At 40.5% G+C, this 15,000-nt stretch overlaps 2 protein-coding genes across 7 annotated transcripts in view; both read left to right on the top strand.

The window, feature by feature from the left end:
- Positions 1 to 6,945, top strand: part of LOC138971544 (lipoxygenase homology domain-containing protein 1-like) — a 39,894-nt gene extending 32,949 nt beyond the window's left edge. The window contains exons 14-19 of one of the 2 annotated variants that reach the window (XR_011457285.1): positions 472 to 610; positions 1,412 to 1,579; positions 2,450 to 2,565; positions 4,831 to 5,022; positions 5,620 to 6,631; positions 6,909 to 6,945. Coding sequence is in view for 1 of the 2 variants with exons in the window: in XM_070344291.1 (XP_070200392.1) it covers positions 472 to 610; positions 1,412 to 1,579; positions 2,450 to 2,565; positions 4,831 to 5,022; positions 5,620 to 5,804 (800 nt within the window). In the remaining variant the exon portion in view is untranslated. Of the gene's footprint in view, positions 1 to 471; positions 611 to 1,411; positions 1,580 to 2,449; positions 2,566 to 4,830; positions 5,023 to 5,619 lie in introns of both variants that reach the window. The other variant, XM_070344291.1, reaches the window with a different exon arrangement.
- A 1,927-nt stretch (positions 6,946 to 8,872) lies between these two features.
- Positions 8,873 to 15,000, top strand: part of LOC138971545 (caspase-3-like) — a 12,063-nt gene continuing 5,935 nt past the window's right edge. The window contains exons 1-4 of one of the 5 annotated variants that reach the window (XM_070344292.1): positions 8,873 to 9,125; positions 10,637 to 10,758; positions 11,241 to 11,333; positions 12,075 to 12,374. In XM_070344292.1, coding sequence (XP_070200393.1) covers positions 10,671 to 10,758; positions 11,241 to 11,333; positions 12,075 to 12,374 — 481 coding nt within the window. In that variant the 5' untranslated portion in view covers positions 8,873 to 9,125; positions 10,637 to 10,670. Of the gene's footprint in view, positions 9,126 to 9,147; positions 9,355 to 9,969; positions 10,097 to 10,636; positions 10,759 to 11,240; positions 11,334 to 12,074; positions 12,375 to 15,000 lie in introns of those variants that run through there. The other 4 variants (XM_070344294.1, XM_070344295.1, XM_070344293.1 and 1 more) reach the window with 4 other exon arrangements.

Genomic DNA, 15,000 nt, shown 5'->3' with positions numbered 1-15,000 from the left:
GTCCTGTGTTGACAACTTTTCGACAAGCGCTTAGAGCTGTACCCACGGAATACGCGCTATATAAGCTTCATATTGATTGATTGATTGATTGATTGATTGATTGATTGATTGAAGATGTACCATCTAAAAAGCCATTCTGGTGAATTTAACCTTGAAAACCAAACAAGCTCACGGGGCATATTCGCTGTGCTGTTGTTAAGACACTGTTGCAATGATTTACTTGAACATATTTTGTAAATATTCTATTTGATTAAATGAATATTCAATTCAATTCAATTCAATTCAATTCATTAAAACTTTATTACCTGAATGCAACAAACAGAATGTTTTCTTTTGGCTCGTGTACCGAAATAACATAACATAAAAACACACTCTCAGATTCAAAATCTTCTGTGTCAGAGTCCAGTTACCGTTCATTGTTATAATTATTTCAGCGCGAGAAAAAACAACACTCTTTACTTTTTTCCACAGTGTACGAAATAGAAGTCAAAACATCGGTTGAGGAAAACAGCGGAACTGTACACAATGGTTGGTTAGTCCTGGAAGGGGACATAGCTACGTCGAACATATTCCCGCTGGACAACACAGATCACAACAGAATCTTCAGAAGGTATGTTTGATCCTTGTTTAAGTTCTTCTGCTTTTTAAAAATTGTATTATTCAGCATTACCCTAAGATATAAGGGTTTGTCGATGGTGTATTATACTTACGCATGTATAAAACGAACACAAAACAACACAACAAAAACAAAAACAAATAAGCACAACCCTTAAAACTTTTATCTTATGGTTATACAAATTATTGTACTAATTTTGAAAACAGAAACACATATAAAAAAAATATATAATCATAGATAACATTTGGCAAAATATCGTTCCCACCATTTATTTCATCACATAATTCGATATTATTGTAATTCTCCTCTGTTCTTTCTTTAAAAAAAAAAAGGTAATGTGATTAACCTCGCTTCATTCGTACACCCCCCCCCCCCCCACACACACACACACACACCCTTTAACTGTTTAGTATCCGGAACATGCATGATAATGAAAGAAATAATTAGAAAGCTAAACAAATCTTGAATAAATCAATATAAACTGATTTAAAACGACCTAATATGCGGTGTATCTCCGATTGCTCGTCTGATCTCTTTTATAAATGCTTCTGTCATCATTGTCCCACTTTTCTTGTTTTTATTCTTTTATTTTTAATACAGAACACAAGCAAACACTCAAACAACAATCAAACTGCTGAAGCATAATCCATTGCGAGTGGAGAGTGTTGATGCAGGGGGTGGAGCGGGGGCGGGGGGGGGGGGAAGAGGGTAGGTGTGGAGGACATTGATAAGCATGGCAGAAATACAAGTTGTGATGTCGTAAAGATTGTTATGTTGACAATATTTCGTTTACAGAGGGCAGACCAATTTCTTCACTGTCAGCTCCCCTTCCTTGGGAAATCTGAAGACCTGCAGAATAGGAGCTTCTAAGCGGGAAGACCGTCCCATTCAGATCGAAAAGGGGGACCAGGCTAGGTGGCGATGTGAGCAAGTCGCTGTAACGGATACAAGTTCTGGAATAAGGTCAGGCTTTGTGTGTCGCTGAGTTGATATGTTTTTGGTTTATTTATTTATTTTATTTTTTAATGTTTTTGTGGGTTTTGTGTGTGTGTGTGTGTGTGTGTGTGTGTGTGTGTGTGTGTGTGTGTGTGTGTGTGTGTGTGTGTGTGTGTGTTGATCTTTTCTTTGCTAACATTTTGAAAGGTACTAAATATACAACACTAACCAGCTATATTGCTGTCTAAAGAAGCAAACAAAACGTTATAACGAGCTTTCTTATTTAATGTATACCCGAGACTGACATTTTGTTTCCAGGTAAAATTAAAGAGGTACACTTTTTTGAGTGAGAATAGCAGGTCAGTTTCTTGCAAGTGAAAGAAATTGGTGTTAAAACTCCATAGATTTCACCCTAAAATTCGATTCCATCGATAACGTGCACCGAGTAGTTACGTCCCTTGAATGATAATGGAAGGATTTTGTGATGAAGCAAATTTTTAAGTTAGAATACCATTTTATTTTTGTTGAACGAATTTGACCCCATGAATGTAAAGTGCCTAAGGTCAATCAGCAGTTATTTGGAAGGGAGAGGAGAGGAGGGGGGGGGGACAGTGTGGAGTTTATACGAGATCAACAAGGCCGAATCGGAATGGGAAAGCTGGTTTCAGGCGAAACCTGGTTTCGTTACACCGGGAAGAAGGTGCAGCATCTGGGAAGCGGGTTAATTTTTATTGTTGTTGCATCTTTGTGTGTGTATATCTGCATTTCTTTGTCTGTGTCAGTACTTGTATACATTATTTATATTTCTAGAATGTTTTTGAACGTGTGTTTGGCCTTATAATGAGAATTCTTTGTAAAAATGATCCAATACCTTGTGGGTGTTGTTCTTCTTCTCAGGACAACGTTTCCTTGCGACTCTTGGATAAAGGTCTTACCGTTACCTATCTCTGGAAATGACGGCAAAGTGTGCTGTGCTTTGCGGTCAGAAGAAACTCACTGGGCCAAGGCAAGAAGTAAGCATTTCGAATCACGGTTTTTTTTGGACAAGCTGGAGGGTTTTTGTTGAGAATGTGTGACTCTGAATAGTTTTTGTGTTCAAATGTGTACATACATTTTTCTTTCTCCAATTGATTCTGTTAGTACACATGTCATGACCACTTTCGTGCATCACCGTGAGCTCTTGTGTACAGATTGATTACTAAGTGTTCATGACTGTTATAAAAGACACTAAAAAGGGTTCTGTCCTGCTGTAGTGATGGATGGAAGGTCATAGTGCGACTTTTATAACTCATCTGCACCTTATAATGTTTTCTTGATGCTTGCTTCATAGTTCTTGGATTTTTTTTCTCGTGTGATGCCACTTTTTCATTATTTGTTTAACCATGACGAGTTCATGTTAACCGTCAGATAAAATATTCCTACAGGCAAGTCTTGGGACTCTAATGATGGCCCCAAAGGGTTTAAAATCGTGATCGTGATTGGCGGTTTTTGACCTTTCTGTGACCGTGATTGCCGACATTTCCATTTCTGTGATCGTGATGGGACTTTGCCCGTGATCCGTGATGACAAAAAAATCAAGTCTCGTGATCGTGATGGGCATTACTGCAAAGCATTTTATTTTCAACGTACATTTTTCACAGCTGTATCACTATGATCCTCTATTTGTGATCGTGAAAACAAAAATCAAGGTAACTGTGATTGTGAAAGCTAAAATTTCCCTTCCCGTGATCGTGATGATATCCCCCCTCCCCCCCCCCCCCCTTTGGGGCCCTCTCTAATCACAATGGAAATGTAACATCTTGCAGAAATCAAGCTCTGATAGTGAAGAAAAAAGAAGCACGGAGCGGTCTTGCAAAGTAATGGAAGCAAGCAATAATTATAGTTCTTCTTCTGCGTTCGTGGGCTGAAACTCCCACGTACACTCGTGTTTTTTGCACGAGTGGAATTTTACATGTATGACCGTTTTTTACCCCGCCATTTAGGAAGCCATACGCCGTTTTCGGAGGAAGCATGCTGGGTATTTTCGTGTTTCTATAACCCACCGAACTCTGACATGGATTACAGGATTTTTTTGTGCGCACTTGGTCTTGTGATTGCGTGTACACACGGGGGTGTTCGGACGCCGAGGAGAGTCTGCACACAAAGTTGACTCTGAGAAATAAATCTCTCGCCGAACGTGGGGACGAACTCACGCTGACAGCGGCCAACTGGATACAAATCCAGCGCGCTACCGACTGAGCTACATCCCCGCCCATAATTATAGTTCATACATGTCTCAGCAGTCCGTAATAATTGACAACTTGTTTTTAGAAAGTGCTGACTATATCGGTTACTGCAAATGTACCATTAGATAACTTGATCACTTGAGTGGAACTGTACCATTGCAAAATCGTACTTATACTGCCATTGCAAAATCTTACTTATACAACCGTTGAAAAATCTTACTTATTCTACCACTGCAAAATCTTACTTATTCTGCCATTGCAAAATCTTACTTTTTTCTACCATTGCAAAATCTTACTTATACTACCACTGCAAAATCTTCCTTATTCTGCAATTGCAAAATCTTACTTATATTCTACCATTGCAAAATCTTCCTTATTCTGCAATTGCAAAATCTTACTTATATTCTACCATTGCAAAATCTTACTTATACTACCACTGCAAAATCTTACTTATACTACCATTCCAAAATCTTATTTATTCTACCATTGCACAATCTTACTTGTTCAACCATTGCAAAATCTTACTTTTTCTACATTTGCAAAATCTTACTTATACTACCATTGCACAATCTTACTTATACTACACTTGCAAAATCTTACTTATATCCTACCATTGCAAACTCTTACTTAATCTACCATTCTAAAATCTTACATGTTTTACCATTTCAAAATCTTACTTATTCTACAATTGAAAAATCTTACTCATATTACCATTGCACAATCTTACTTATATGCTACCATTGCACCATCTTACTTAGGCCAAACAAAAATATATGTTGGTTTAGGGTAACGTGACCCAAAAAAATAGGGTCGGTAGGTCGGCTTTGTTTTTTTGTTTTTTTCTTTAGTCGATTTTTAAGGAGGTTACTTCCCTTAGTCTCGGTATGGTTCGCAAAATGTGCCAAAAGGTTGGGGTTTTTTTTGAGAAATTAAAAAAAAGTTTTAGGGTCGGCGGGAAGAAATAGGGTCGGTCGGGTTACCCTAAACCAACATATATTTGTATTTGGCCTTATACTACAATTGCACAATCTTTTACATATTCTACCATTGCAGATCTGACTCCAGTGATGTACGAAGTGGCAGTGTTTACAGTGGAAGTTCAAGGGGGAGGCACCGATGCCAATGTCTCCATTTGCATTTATGGAGAAAATGGTGACACGGGAAAGCGTCCCTTGAAGAAACGAGGACGAAACCTCTTTGAATCTGGCAATGGAGATAAATTTGAATTGGAGGCGTTGGATCTGGGTATGTTCATTTTTGATCTCCGAATTGTCTTAATGACAAGATCTGCTTTACTTTGACATTGAAGTGTGGGTGTGTGTGTGTGGGATGGGGATGGGTGGAGGGGGGGGGGGGCGAACTTTGCTTTTATCTGTTTCTACACAAGAGCCCAAATACTTCTTAAAGTTTGTTACGATGTTAAGTGAATTTATCTGGCAAAAACATTTTGCAGTATGAAATAAAGTAGGGAAAATAACTACCAGTCATGATTGCACTCGAGGTAAACGTGATACAGCTTATAGTGCATTTTAATGTCATTGAGTTAATTTACTGGCAGATTTTACTTATTTGTTTTGCAATTAAGCAAAATTGAGGCTTTTTTTCGAAAGCTTGTTTTTTTTACTTTTACTTTTACTTTCTCCATTTTCTTTTAAACCTTTTTCGTTCCGTGTTGCGTCTGCTTTTTGTTGTCTTTTGTGTTCTTGTTTTTCCTGATGAAGCTTTCATAAGCGAAAATTCGTATCGTCCTGTGTCGTTCTTGTATCGGTGAGTACAGTAATCCTTTGTTGTTTAACTTTTTTTTACTTTTCGCTAAGATCTGTTTTGAAAATTCCATGACAGGCGAACTGACACAAGTCCACATAGAGCACGACAACAGTGGCATCGCTCCCGCTTGGTTTTTGGACCACGTGGTGATAACCAACATGGAGACCCATTCACCTACCTTCTTCTCTTGTCGCAAATGGTTGAACGAGGACTCCAACAATGCTCAAGACCTCAGGCCCAGCAGATCCGGCTCACCATGACATGGTCAGTATGGCCACCTGTTCCCGGACACATCCTTAGGAGACACCACCGACACTTTTGTGTGTGTGAAACTCCCTTCGTGAAGCCGAGGCAAAGACGAATCAACAGAGAAGTCGTCTTTTGTTCTGTGATAAATGCACTGTCGAAGCTGTCCTGAATTCAGCCCGAAACGAACTTCGCGTAGACTTTGCAAAGTGTTTTTACAGAAAGTTCAGTGTCAAGGCTGCGTGCAGCGAGCTTCGTGAAGTCGACTTTGCCGAATGAAAGTCAGGCTCTACGTCATTCACTCGCTATTTCGTGTCGAAAGAAAGTTGCTCAAGCATAACGTACCGAACTGTGATCTAACAAACAAAGGGAAATAATCGCTCTAAATGCATAGGATATGTCACAAGTGAATGAATACTACTTGTAGTTTAATGCACTTCTGGATATGTGTAATAGAGCAAGTGAGAGTTATTCGGAACCAGTCTCCTTGCACCTGAGAGAAGAACAAGCATTGAAATGAACAAGCGACTTTCATCCTGCATGATCGATACTGTATGATACTGTAGTAGTATCGTACTATGGTTATGTTTCGAACACACTTGTGGGACCTTTTTCTATAGTGAACTGTGAGTGCCTGGCTGCAGGTAGATTGCAAGGGTCGGCTGATCGACAGACTAGAATAGTGTGTATGGGTCCATTAAGAACTGCCAGTTATATTTCAGGTGACGTACAGGCTCGGGAAACAGTAGTAGTTATATCTAATATGCTGACTGTTAGCAAATAATCACAGACATGTCGAGAAAGTATATATATATCAACCATGAGCCCTCAAAGCTTTAAGGCCTAAAAAAAAAATAGGTGTGGTTACGGTAACCCGACCTACCCTATTTTTAGGGGCCGACCCTATAACTTTTTATTACATTTGTAAAACAAAAAAAAACGAGTGCAGAAAACGCAATGAAAGCGAAATCGCCCGAGTCGCACACTTATTTCCCTGTCAAGTAGGTTTAATTTGTACACATTAGAAAAAAAAGTTTAAAAAAAAAAGTGATTGCCTACCTACCCTATTTTTTTTGGCTATGTTACCGTAACCACACCTATTTTTTTTTTGGCCTAAGAGAGGTGATGATGGACACTAGTACTACCACTCATAATCTTCTTCTTCTGCGTTCGTGGGCTGAAACTCCCACGTACACTCGTGTTTTTTGCACGAGTGGAATTTTACGTGTATGACTGTTTTTTACCCCGCCATTTAGGCAGCCATACGCCGTTTTCGGAGGGAGCATGCAGGGTATTTTTGTGTTTCTATAACCCACCGAACTCTGACATGGATTACAGGATCTTTTTCGTGCGCACTTGGTCTTGTGCTTGCGTGTACACACGGGGGTGTTCGGTCACCGAGGAGAGTCTGCACACAAAGTTGACTCTGAGAAATAAATCTCTCGCCGAACGTGGGGACGAACTCACGCTGACAGCGGCCAACTGGATACAAATCCAGCGCGCTACCGACTGAGCTACATCCCCGCCCACCACTCATAATAATAATAAAACATTCTTCTATAGCGCTGTTCACCGCCAGATAACAGTCTCATGGCGCTTTACCTAAAAAAAAAAACCCATTGGACATTAAAATTCAACATTTTACATATAAAACGTTTCCTCGTAAGAAATAAAATACAAGCATTATTAGCTTACATTTCATAAACAACAACCACATACATAAGATAATCTAGAAGATTTTGTGTTAAAAAGATGAAAAATACATACGATGTTTTCGTTTACCTGAACTCTGCAAAGACCATGTAATAAGAAAGGTTATAAAAGTGTTGATTGAATTATTACTGCTGAGGGTGATACCTTCTTTGAACAACTCGAATGTTGTTTTTGTTGTTGTGATACTGTTTGACTGCAATCCAGCCCGCTGACACTGAAGCGGTCGTCTGATCCGATTGCAAAGAATTGCAGCATTTTTCCACTCTTTTCTCAAGCCAACTTATACATGTAGATGTTCCTCCATGTTTCAAGTCCAAATACTGCTTAATGTCCTCAAAATGCTCTTTGGTAATGTTTGATAATTCGGTGTGTGTTTACACACGTTCAAACTGGCGTTCCTTGACAGACTCCTTGTTGTTGATGGTGTTGTTGTTTGCTGTTGATATTGCATTTTTGCAGTGTGTGTGTGTGTGTGTGCGTGTCTGTGTGTGTTTGGTTGTCTGTGTACGTGTCTTTCTTGTTTGTTTACAAACGTTCAAATTGGCATTCCTTGACATACTCCTTGTCATACTCCTTGCTGTTTATGGTGGTGTTGATATTGTATGTTGTGTGTGTGTGTGTGACTGTGTCTGTATTTGCGTGTCAGTGTGTGTTTGTGTGTGTGTGTGTGTGTGTTTCGTTGTTGTGTGTCTGCATGATTGTGTGTGTCTGTTACGTTTGCAGATCTTCTGTAATTTAACTTTTGGCATTCGTGTTTCTTCTCCATTGAAATTGACCAGATCTATCTTTCCCTTGTTGGTAATCTTTGGTATTTATTGTTTTTTAAACGTACTTTGACGAAATATATGTTGGACCTTAATACTGTGTGCGTGCATATGTGTGTGTGTGTGTGTGTGTGTGTGTGTGTGTGTGTGTGAGTGTGTGTGTGTGTGTGTGTGTATGAGTGTGTGATCTTCGCAAAATCGACAACCAATGTCATCCTTTTATCGCAAAGAAACACCTGTCATGTTTCCCAAACGCATATTGGTATGAACGAGATAGCATTCACCGAACGGAGTTTGAATCGTACGTTCTCTAAACAAGACATTGAGAAGAACATCGAGCCAATCAGTGGTCTTAATATATTTCAAACGTATTTTGACGAAATATAAGTTGGACCTTAATCCTGTGTGACAGACAAATAATTATGAAAAATGAAACAAAAAAATGAAAGATTAAGCTGTGTATGCGTTGGATTTGATCTATGGCAAGAGGGCCAGAGGGAGAAAAATAAATCTTTATCTTTTTAGGTTGATGTATTTGTGGACGTCCTTTTTGTCAAAAGATAAACGTTCCAATAACTAATTATCTGTTTTGTTTTGTATTGTTTTGTTTTGTTTCGTGGGATTCTTTTCTATTATTATTCTACAAGTATAATGAATGCGGTCTATGCACCGATTTGAAGTTCAAGGCTGCAAAACCAAAAGCACATACCTATTTCATGCAAGCAACGATTTTCGGGAAATCCCGGTGTTTTATTTTAGAAACTATTGCGTGATATTTCTGGTGCAGATGAACTCATCATGTAGCAATCGAAGTCAACTTCGTCATCTTCCTGCGAAGCGACAAAGTCAGGCTGACAGGTAGACAAAAGAGAAACGATAGTGCTGTCTACTCTGGCGTGATAATGTTTTCGTTTAAATTCTTTTTGTGAAGTTTAAGCAGCTGCTGAACGGAGTCGAATAGATTATGAGGGACAGCCGAGTGTTACCACTATGCTAATCAGCAGAGTCGCGGAATGCAAGCTAATTGTTTCAGTTGAACCATTTGTGGACGGAACTTAATTACTGTGCTTTTTCACATAACGCGCGGGTATTGTATACACGCTTTTACATATTGATATTCTGGATATGTGTCTGAATACCGCCTTGAGAGAGAAAAAAATAAGGAAGAAAAGACCTCCTCAGATATCGCTTGTTCTTGTCTACATTCCAGCCTTGTATGTCATATGGATCCGGGTTTCTGGAAATTGCGTTCTCACGCAGTTCGAAAATATTTTCGAACTGTCTGAGAATAGAAACTAATGGGAAAGAGTGACATGTAATGTAGTAAGGTTGGGGGTAGTCACATCTTTGATTTAGGCGGGGATGTAGTGGGGACTGGGGGTTAATAGGGCTGATGGGGTCTATGTCGACCAAAAGAGTGGGATTCCCTGTAGGTGGAGTTCCTGGAGGGGGATTCCCTGTATACAGGGAATACCACAGGATTTAGTTCCTGTATCGTGTCGCTGATATCGCTGAAAGTCACATGATGCTTGGCGACATCGGTAGAATTTGATGTTTTTCAATCTTTTTTGATATTTCTTAGAAATTCGAGTATGGTTTGCAAGATTTATTGAAAAACTCCACCCTGTGGGATTCACTGTATACAGGGAATCCCCCTCCAGGAACTCCACCTACAGGGAATCCCACTCTTTTGGGTGACATAGACCCCATCAGCATTAATAGGGGAGATGATTGTTGATTGACAAAGTATTTTAACTGTTCATAATCATGATTGCATTGAGAAGCCAGTTTTGTTCTGTGGGGCTGTCATGGCGAACTGATTGAAAGAGGTACACTATTTCACCTGCAACAGCTACCGTAAATGATGTATAAGCAACTTCATATTTGATATTGTCTGTCAGCTAGACGAAAGTGAAAAGTGAACACAACATCAGGGTGTGAAAGGTGTACGTATATTGCGAATAGAAAAATCTCGCAGCTTTATCACAAAAATACCACAACAATTTACTGCTGCAAACCTTTTAAGATAGGAAGTGTTAGTGGTGTTATTTTGTTTTGTGCTTTTAAATCTATTTTTTAAAATTTAGTGATACATTATGTAATGTATATTTATCTTCTTTTTTCAATGTGATTGTATGTCTTTCTTTGTTAAAAAAAATGTGTATACGTGTAATAAAGGTACGTATAATTGACATGTATTTATTTTTTATTTTTTATACATTTATTTATTAATGTTATTTATTATTTATTTATTTATGTATTATTAATTTATATATTTTATTTTTGTGTGTACGGATGTGGGTTATGTGGTGGTTCTATTTTTGTGTGATTGTTAGGACGCCTAACTGTACGCTTTTTTGTGGTGGTAGATTCCGCTGAAAGGTACAATCTAGGCTCAAAGTCATGGCAGAAGCCATGATGCCTGATGAGGACGGCTATGAAGACTATGAAGATGACGACCTTACTTACCCAATGTTATCCAGCCCAAAAGGTAATCCTTTTGACACAGACACTTTTTGTGGTACAGTTGAACATGTCTTTAACGACCGCCCAAGAGACTAACCAAAAGCGTTCGTTAGAGAAAGGACTGGTGATTTCCATGGAAAGGTGAATATTTAGAAACAATCTGTTGGGATCCTTCGGGGTGGTCGTATTAGGCAGGAGGTTGTTAATCTGGAGGTGGTCGCCAGGGCGGGTTCGACTGTTTTCAATGAAACACGAACATGTAGCCCTGTGACGTTTTGTGATTCGGCACCTGAAAACCGTGAACCTCAAAGCAAATTACCAATTCCAGTTAGGCCTACCTTTTTGTTTGCATAGCATCACTCACTATCTGGTTAGCTTATTACATGTGGGGTGTGTCAGAACAAATCTGCCGCGCGAAGAGGGACTTTAACACTACAGTTTAGGTGGCTATTTTCTTTCATTAAGACTCAAAACAAATTAACCTTTATGACTTAATTTATGTTGCAGGAATTTGTTTAATCATAAACAACAGAGATTTCGCCAACAGTGGACCGAATTCTGCAAAATGGGAAACACGCTCTGGCACTGATGCTGATAGAGGTATTACTGACACACATTAAAAACAAACAGTTTCATTGCATACATCTGTTTTTGAGTTATTTGCAAAATGCTGAGTGATTGTGATCTTTCTGTTATGTATTATAATTTATATGCTATATATATTTCCTGTTATTTGTCTGGATATCTGTTTGTTGCGGATGTATCACTGTGCTCTGTAATTTCATTTAGCTGTGTGTTGGTAATGGAGTGTAGAGTATGAATGCCTTATGTATTCTTTGTCATGAATGGAGTTATAATCCTCATGGAGAAAGTACAAACATGACGAAGACAATTATCACAGCCACTGAAAAAAGTCACGCCTTATAACTTAATTGTAACGTTTCCATCGTTTTCAGCCCGTGACACGTCTGTGTGCAAGACTCCACTACTTTTGTTAGAATAAGGTGTTGTATGTTTTTAACTGCATAGTATTTTATGAATTAGTATCAGTGCAAATGACTGTTCACTGTATTTTTCATTTACAGATGCACTGAAGCTCACGTTTGGAGGCCTACATGTTATTGTACAGTACCGTGAAAATATCACCGTGTATTTTTAGTAATTTATTATCAGAGTACAATACAGTTTTGCTGTTTTGCACTTCTAGATGTAATCAAACTCACGTTTGAAAGTCTGGATGTAATCTTGAACTGCCGTTTTAATTTGACCACGCATTCTGCAGTCGTTCACTAGGTCAGTATCGGCGCACACAACCTTTTAAACACAATACCTCATTTTCAGATGCATTAGAACTCACGTTCAAAGGCCTGGATTTTAAAGTGGAGTGCCGTGACAATTTGACAAACACCGAAATGATTCACATCATGTATGACATGGCCACACGAGACCATCGACGTTTTGACTGCTTCGTTTGCTGCATCCTGTCGCACGGCAGTCTGGGAAAAGTCTACGGCAGCAATGGCGTGGGAGTGGAGATCCTAGAGCTCACCAACCATCTGAAACCACACAGCTGTCCTTCTCTCCCTGACAAACCCAAAGTTTTCTTCCTTCAAGCGTGCCAAGGGGCAGGAAGGCAGAGAGGTAAATTGAAGAGAAATGAGATAGACTGCCAACGTTCCAAAATTCTGAATAAAAAACCCACGAATGGTAGGTGTCGCGTGCATGCACGTTTGCATGTTTAGTTTTTCACACAAAAACTTTGGCCACACCACACAGCACTCACAGAACACCGATGTAAATAAATGAAAGTATTTAATAGTTCCCAGTTGGGTGAAATATGGGGGTGACGATGGATGGAACAATGAAAGGGTTACCACGAATGCATGAGGATGAACATAATGAACATGAGAAAGTACACAACAGTCAAAATAATGTCAACAAACGACATACGAGACAATCAGGACAGTCAAACACAAAGCACGTACGTCATAAAGGCCCTCCTCATTCCATAAATGATATCTATCGTAAGAAAGTACTTATCTACACGTTCGACGAATTCAGGGGGGGGGTGCGCCCTCGGGTCGACACCTGCGTCTCTGTCGCGGGGGTGAGAGAATCAGCCCAGTTAAGAGCTGTCACACGGCACACACTCTGCAGCGACGGCGCCGGTTCGATGTTGCTGCCCAACAGCAGCGTGGTTGCGCCGCTGTGACGTTACAAGATAGCTGCTCAAAACAGCGTAATGAAGCCTCGGAGAAGATCCAGAGGGGCTGCTCACACAGCAGCGTGGGGGTGACGATGCGAGAGTCCAAACTGGCTGCTCAAGCAGCAGCGTGGTGGAGCCTCCTCCATGCTGTGAAGCTAGGGTTCGCACCTTCCCGTCCGGTCTGTCTTCGACAGTAAACACTGAAAGCCTAGAAGGCCAAAGTCAATATTCTCCCCAAAAATATAAGACACGTGACTTCCTCCTCCAATAGACATCATTATTAGGGATGAGGAGGAAGCACAATGACTAAACTTTGGTTTCCTTCTACGATATAATTTACCATTATAATGATTTCCTTTTAAACCCTATGATGAACACTATTTACAACAACACAAAGACGAGACAAAACAGTACAACTGGTAACTAATGTAGGTTCCCTGTCCCCTGCCACCGGCCGCTAATTCACCTTCAGCAAAAACTGACAAAAGTCTATCCAATTAGACCAAGAAATTTGACTTACCTCACACAGGCTAATGAAAAACATCGCGCACTTTACGCAACCGACTTTAACAAAGTCCACAGTAGACGTACATTACTACTGAAAATAACTTCGAACTCAAACGACAATTCACACACGAATTTCGAAGCCGTTCGAACAAACATCTGGTCTCGGCCGAGACAGAAAAAAGAATGCCTATGAATTTTACAGTCAGCAACCAGGTAACCGGTGAACTCTACAAATAGCGCGCAGCCTACCGTGAACGTCCCGTGCAATGCGTGCAAAGCGTGCAAGGCGCGAATCACTGAGCTAAGCCCAGCTACAGGTCTTCCCACCTTGACACAGGTACCTGTCAGCAACGCCCGACCAAGGAACCTTATAACTACATACAACTGTCCGCGACAATGCCCCCCAAGTTAAGCATAGACATCTGTCTACACGGCAAAAGATCCCTCTTCAACGCATGCCCGACTGAGGTAGTCGGCTCCCACGTTGCGACTACCGGGAATCACCCGCACGGTGAAACTGTAGGCTTGCAACAACAAACTCCAGCGCATGAGCCTGCTGTTCACCACCTTTGCTGTCTGCAGGTAACGCAGTGGTTGGTGATCTGTCTCCAACACAAACGTCTGTCCGTACAGAAATGGCTGGAACTTCTGGGTAGCCCATACAACGGCCAGACACTCACGTTCAATGGTGGAGTACTTGCTCTCCGGGGGGGACAACTTCCGGCTGGCGTAGGCGACAGGGTGGAACACGCCATCCTTTTCTTGCATAAGCACAGCTCCCAGTCCATGATCAGAGGCATCCGTCCGGAGCGTGAATGACTGCGACAGATCCGGCAGTTGCAAAACTGGCTTTGAGGTCAGCCTGGCTTTCAGAGCCCTGAATGCCTTCTCACACTCGGCTGTCCAAACCACGGTGTTGGGAGAATTCTTCTTTGTCAGATCAGAGAGCGGCAGAGCAATTGCAGAGAAATTTGGGATGAACTTCCGGTAGTATCCGGCTAGACCAAGGAACGCCCGAACTTGCTTCTTGGTCTCTGGAACCGGAGCCTCGTCAATTTTCTGCAGCTTGTTGTCCTCAGGTAAGATCTCACCCTTCCTCACCACGTGACCCAAGAAACTCAACTCCTCGAACCCAACGAAGCACTTCATCGGTCTGGCAGAGAGATTGGCCTGCTCAAGGCGCCGCAACACAGCCTCCAGCGCAGCCAAATGTTCCTTCCAGGTTTCGGTCGCCACCAGAATGTCGTCCATGAAGTTATTGGAACGTTTTAATTTATATTAAAAAAAATGTGACGTTTTGTTTTGTCATAAATTAAACGTTTCAATAACCTACCATTCTTGGTTGTTGTTTTTGTTTAAATAGAAATGGCAACAAAAAAACAAAACAAACCACATGTTAATTGTTTCACACACAAAAACAAAAACCATACGCTTGTTGTTTTCTGCATGGATAGGCGTTTGAATTCGTTATGTAGCACACTTTTCGCACTGATGATATACTTCAGAGAAGTGGGAGTTTGACTATCACGCCTTTGTTTTGTTAGTGCCAGAAAC

This window comes from Littorina saxatilis, linkage group LG7, assembly GCF_037325665.1.
Source record: "Littorina saxatilis isolate snail1 linkage group LG7, US_GU_Lsax_2.0, whole genome shotgun sequence".
Lineage (NCBI taxonomy): Eukaryota > Metazoa > Mollusca > Gastropoda > Littorinimorpha > Littorinidae > Littorina > Littorina saxatilis.
Note: the sequence above shows the minus strand (reverse complement) of the source record. Positions and strands in the feature narration are given on the sequence as shown.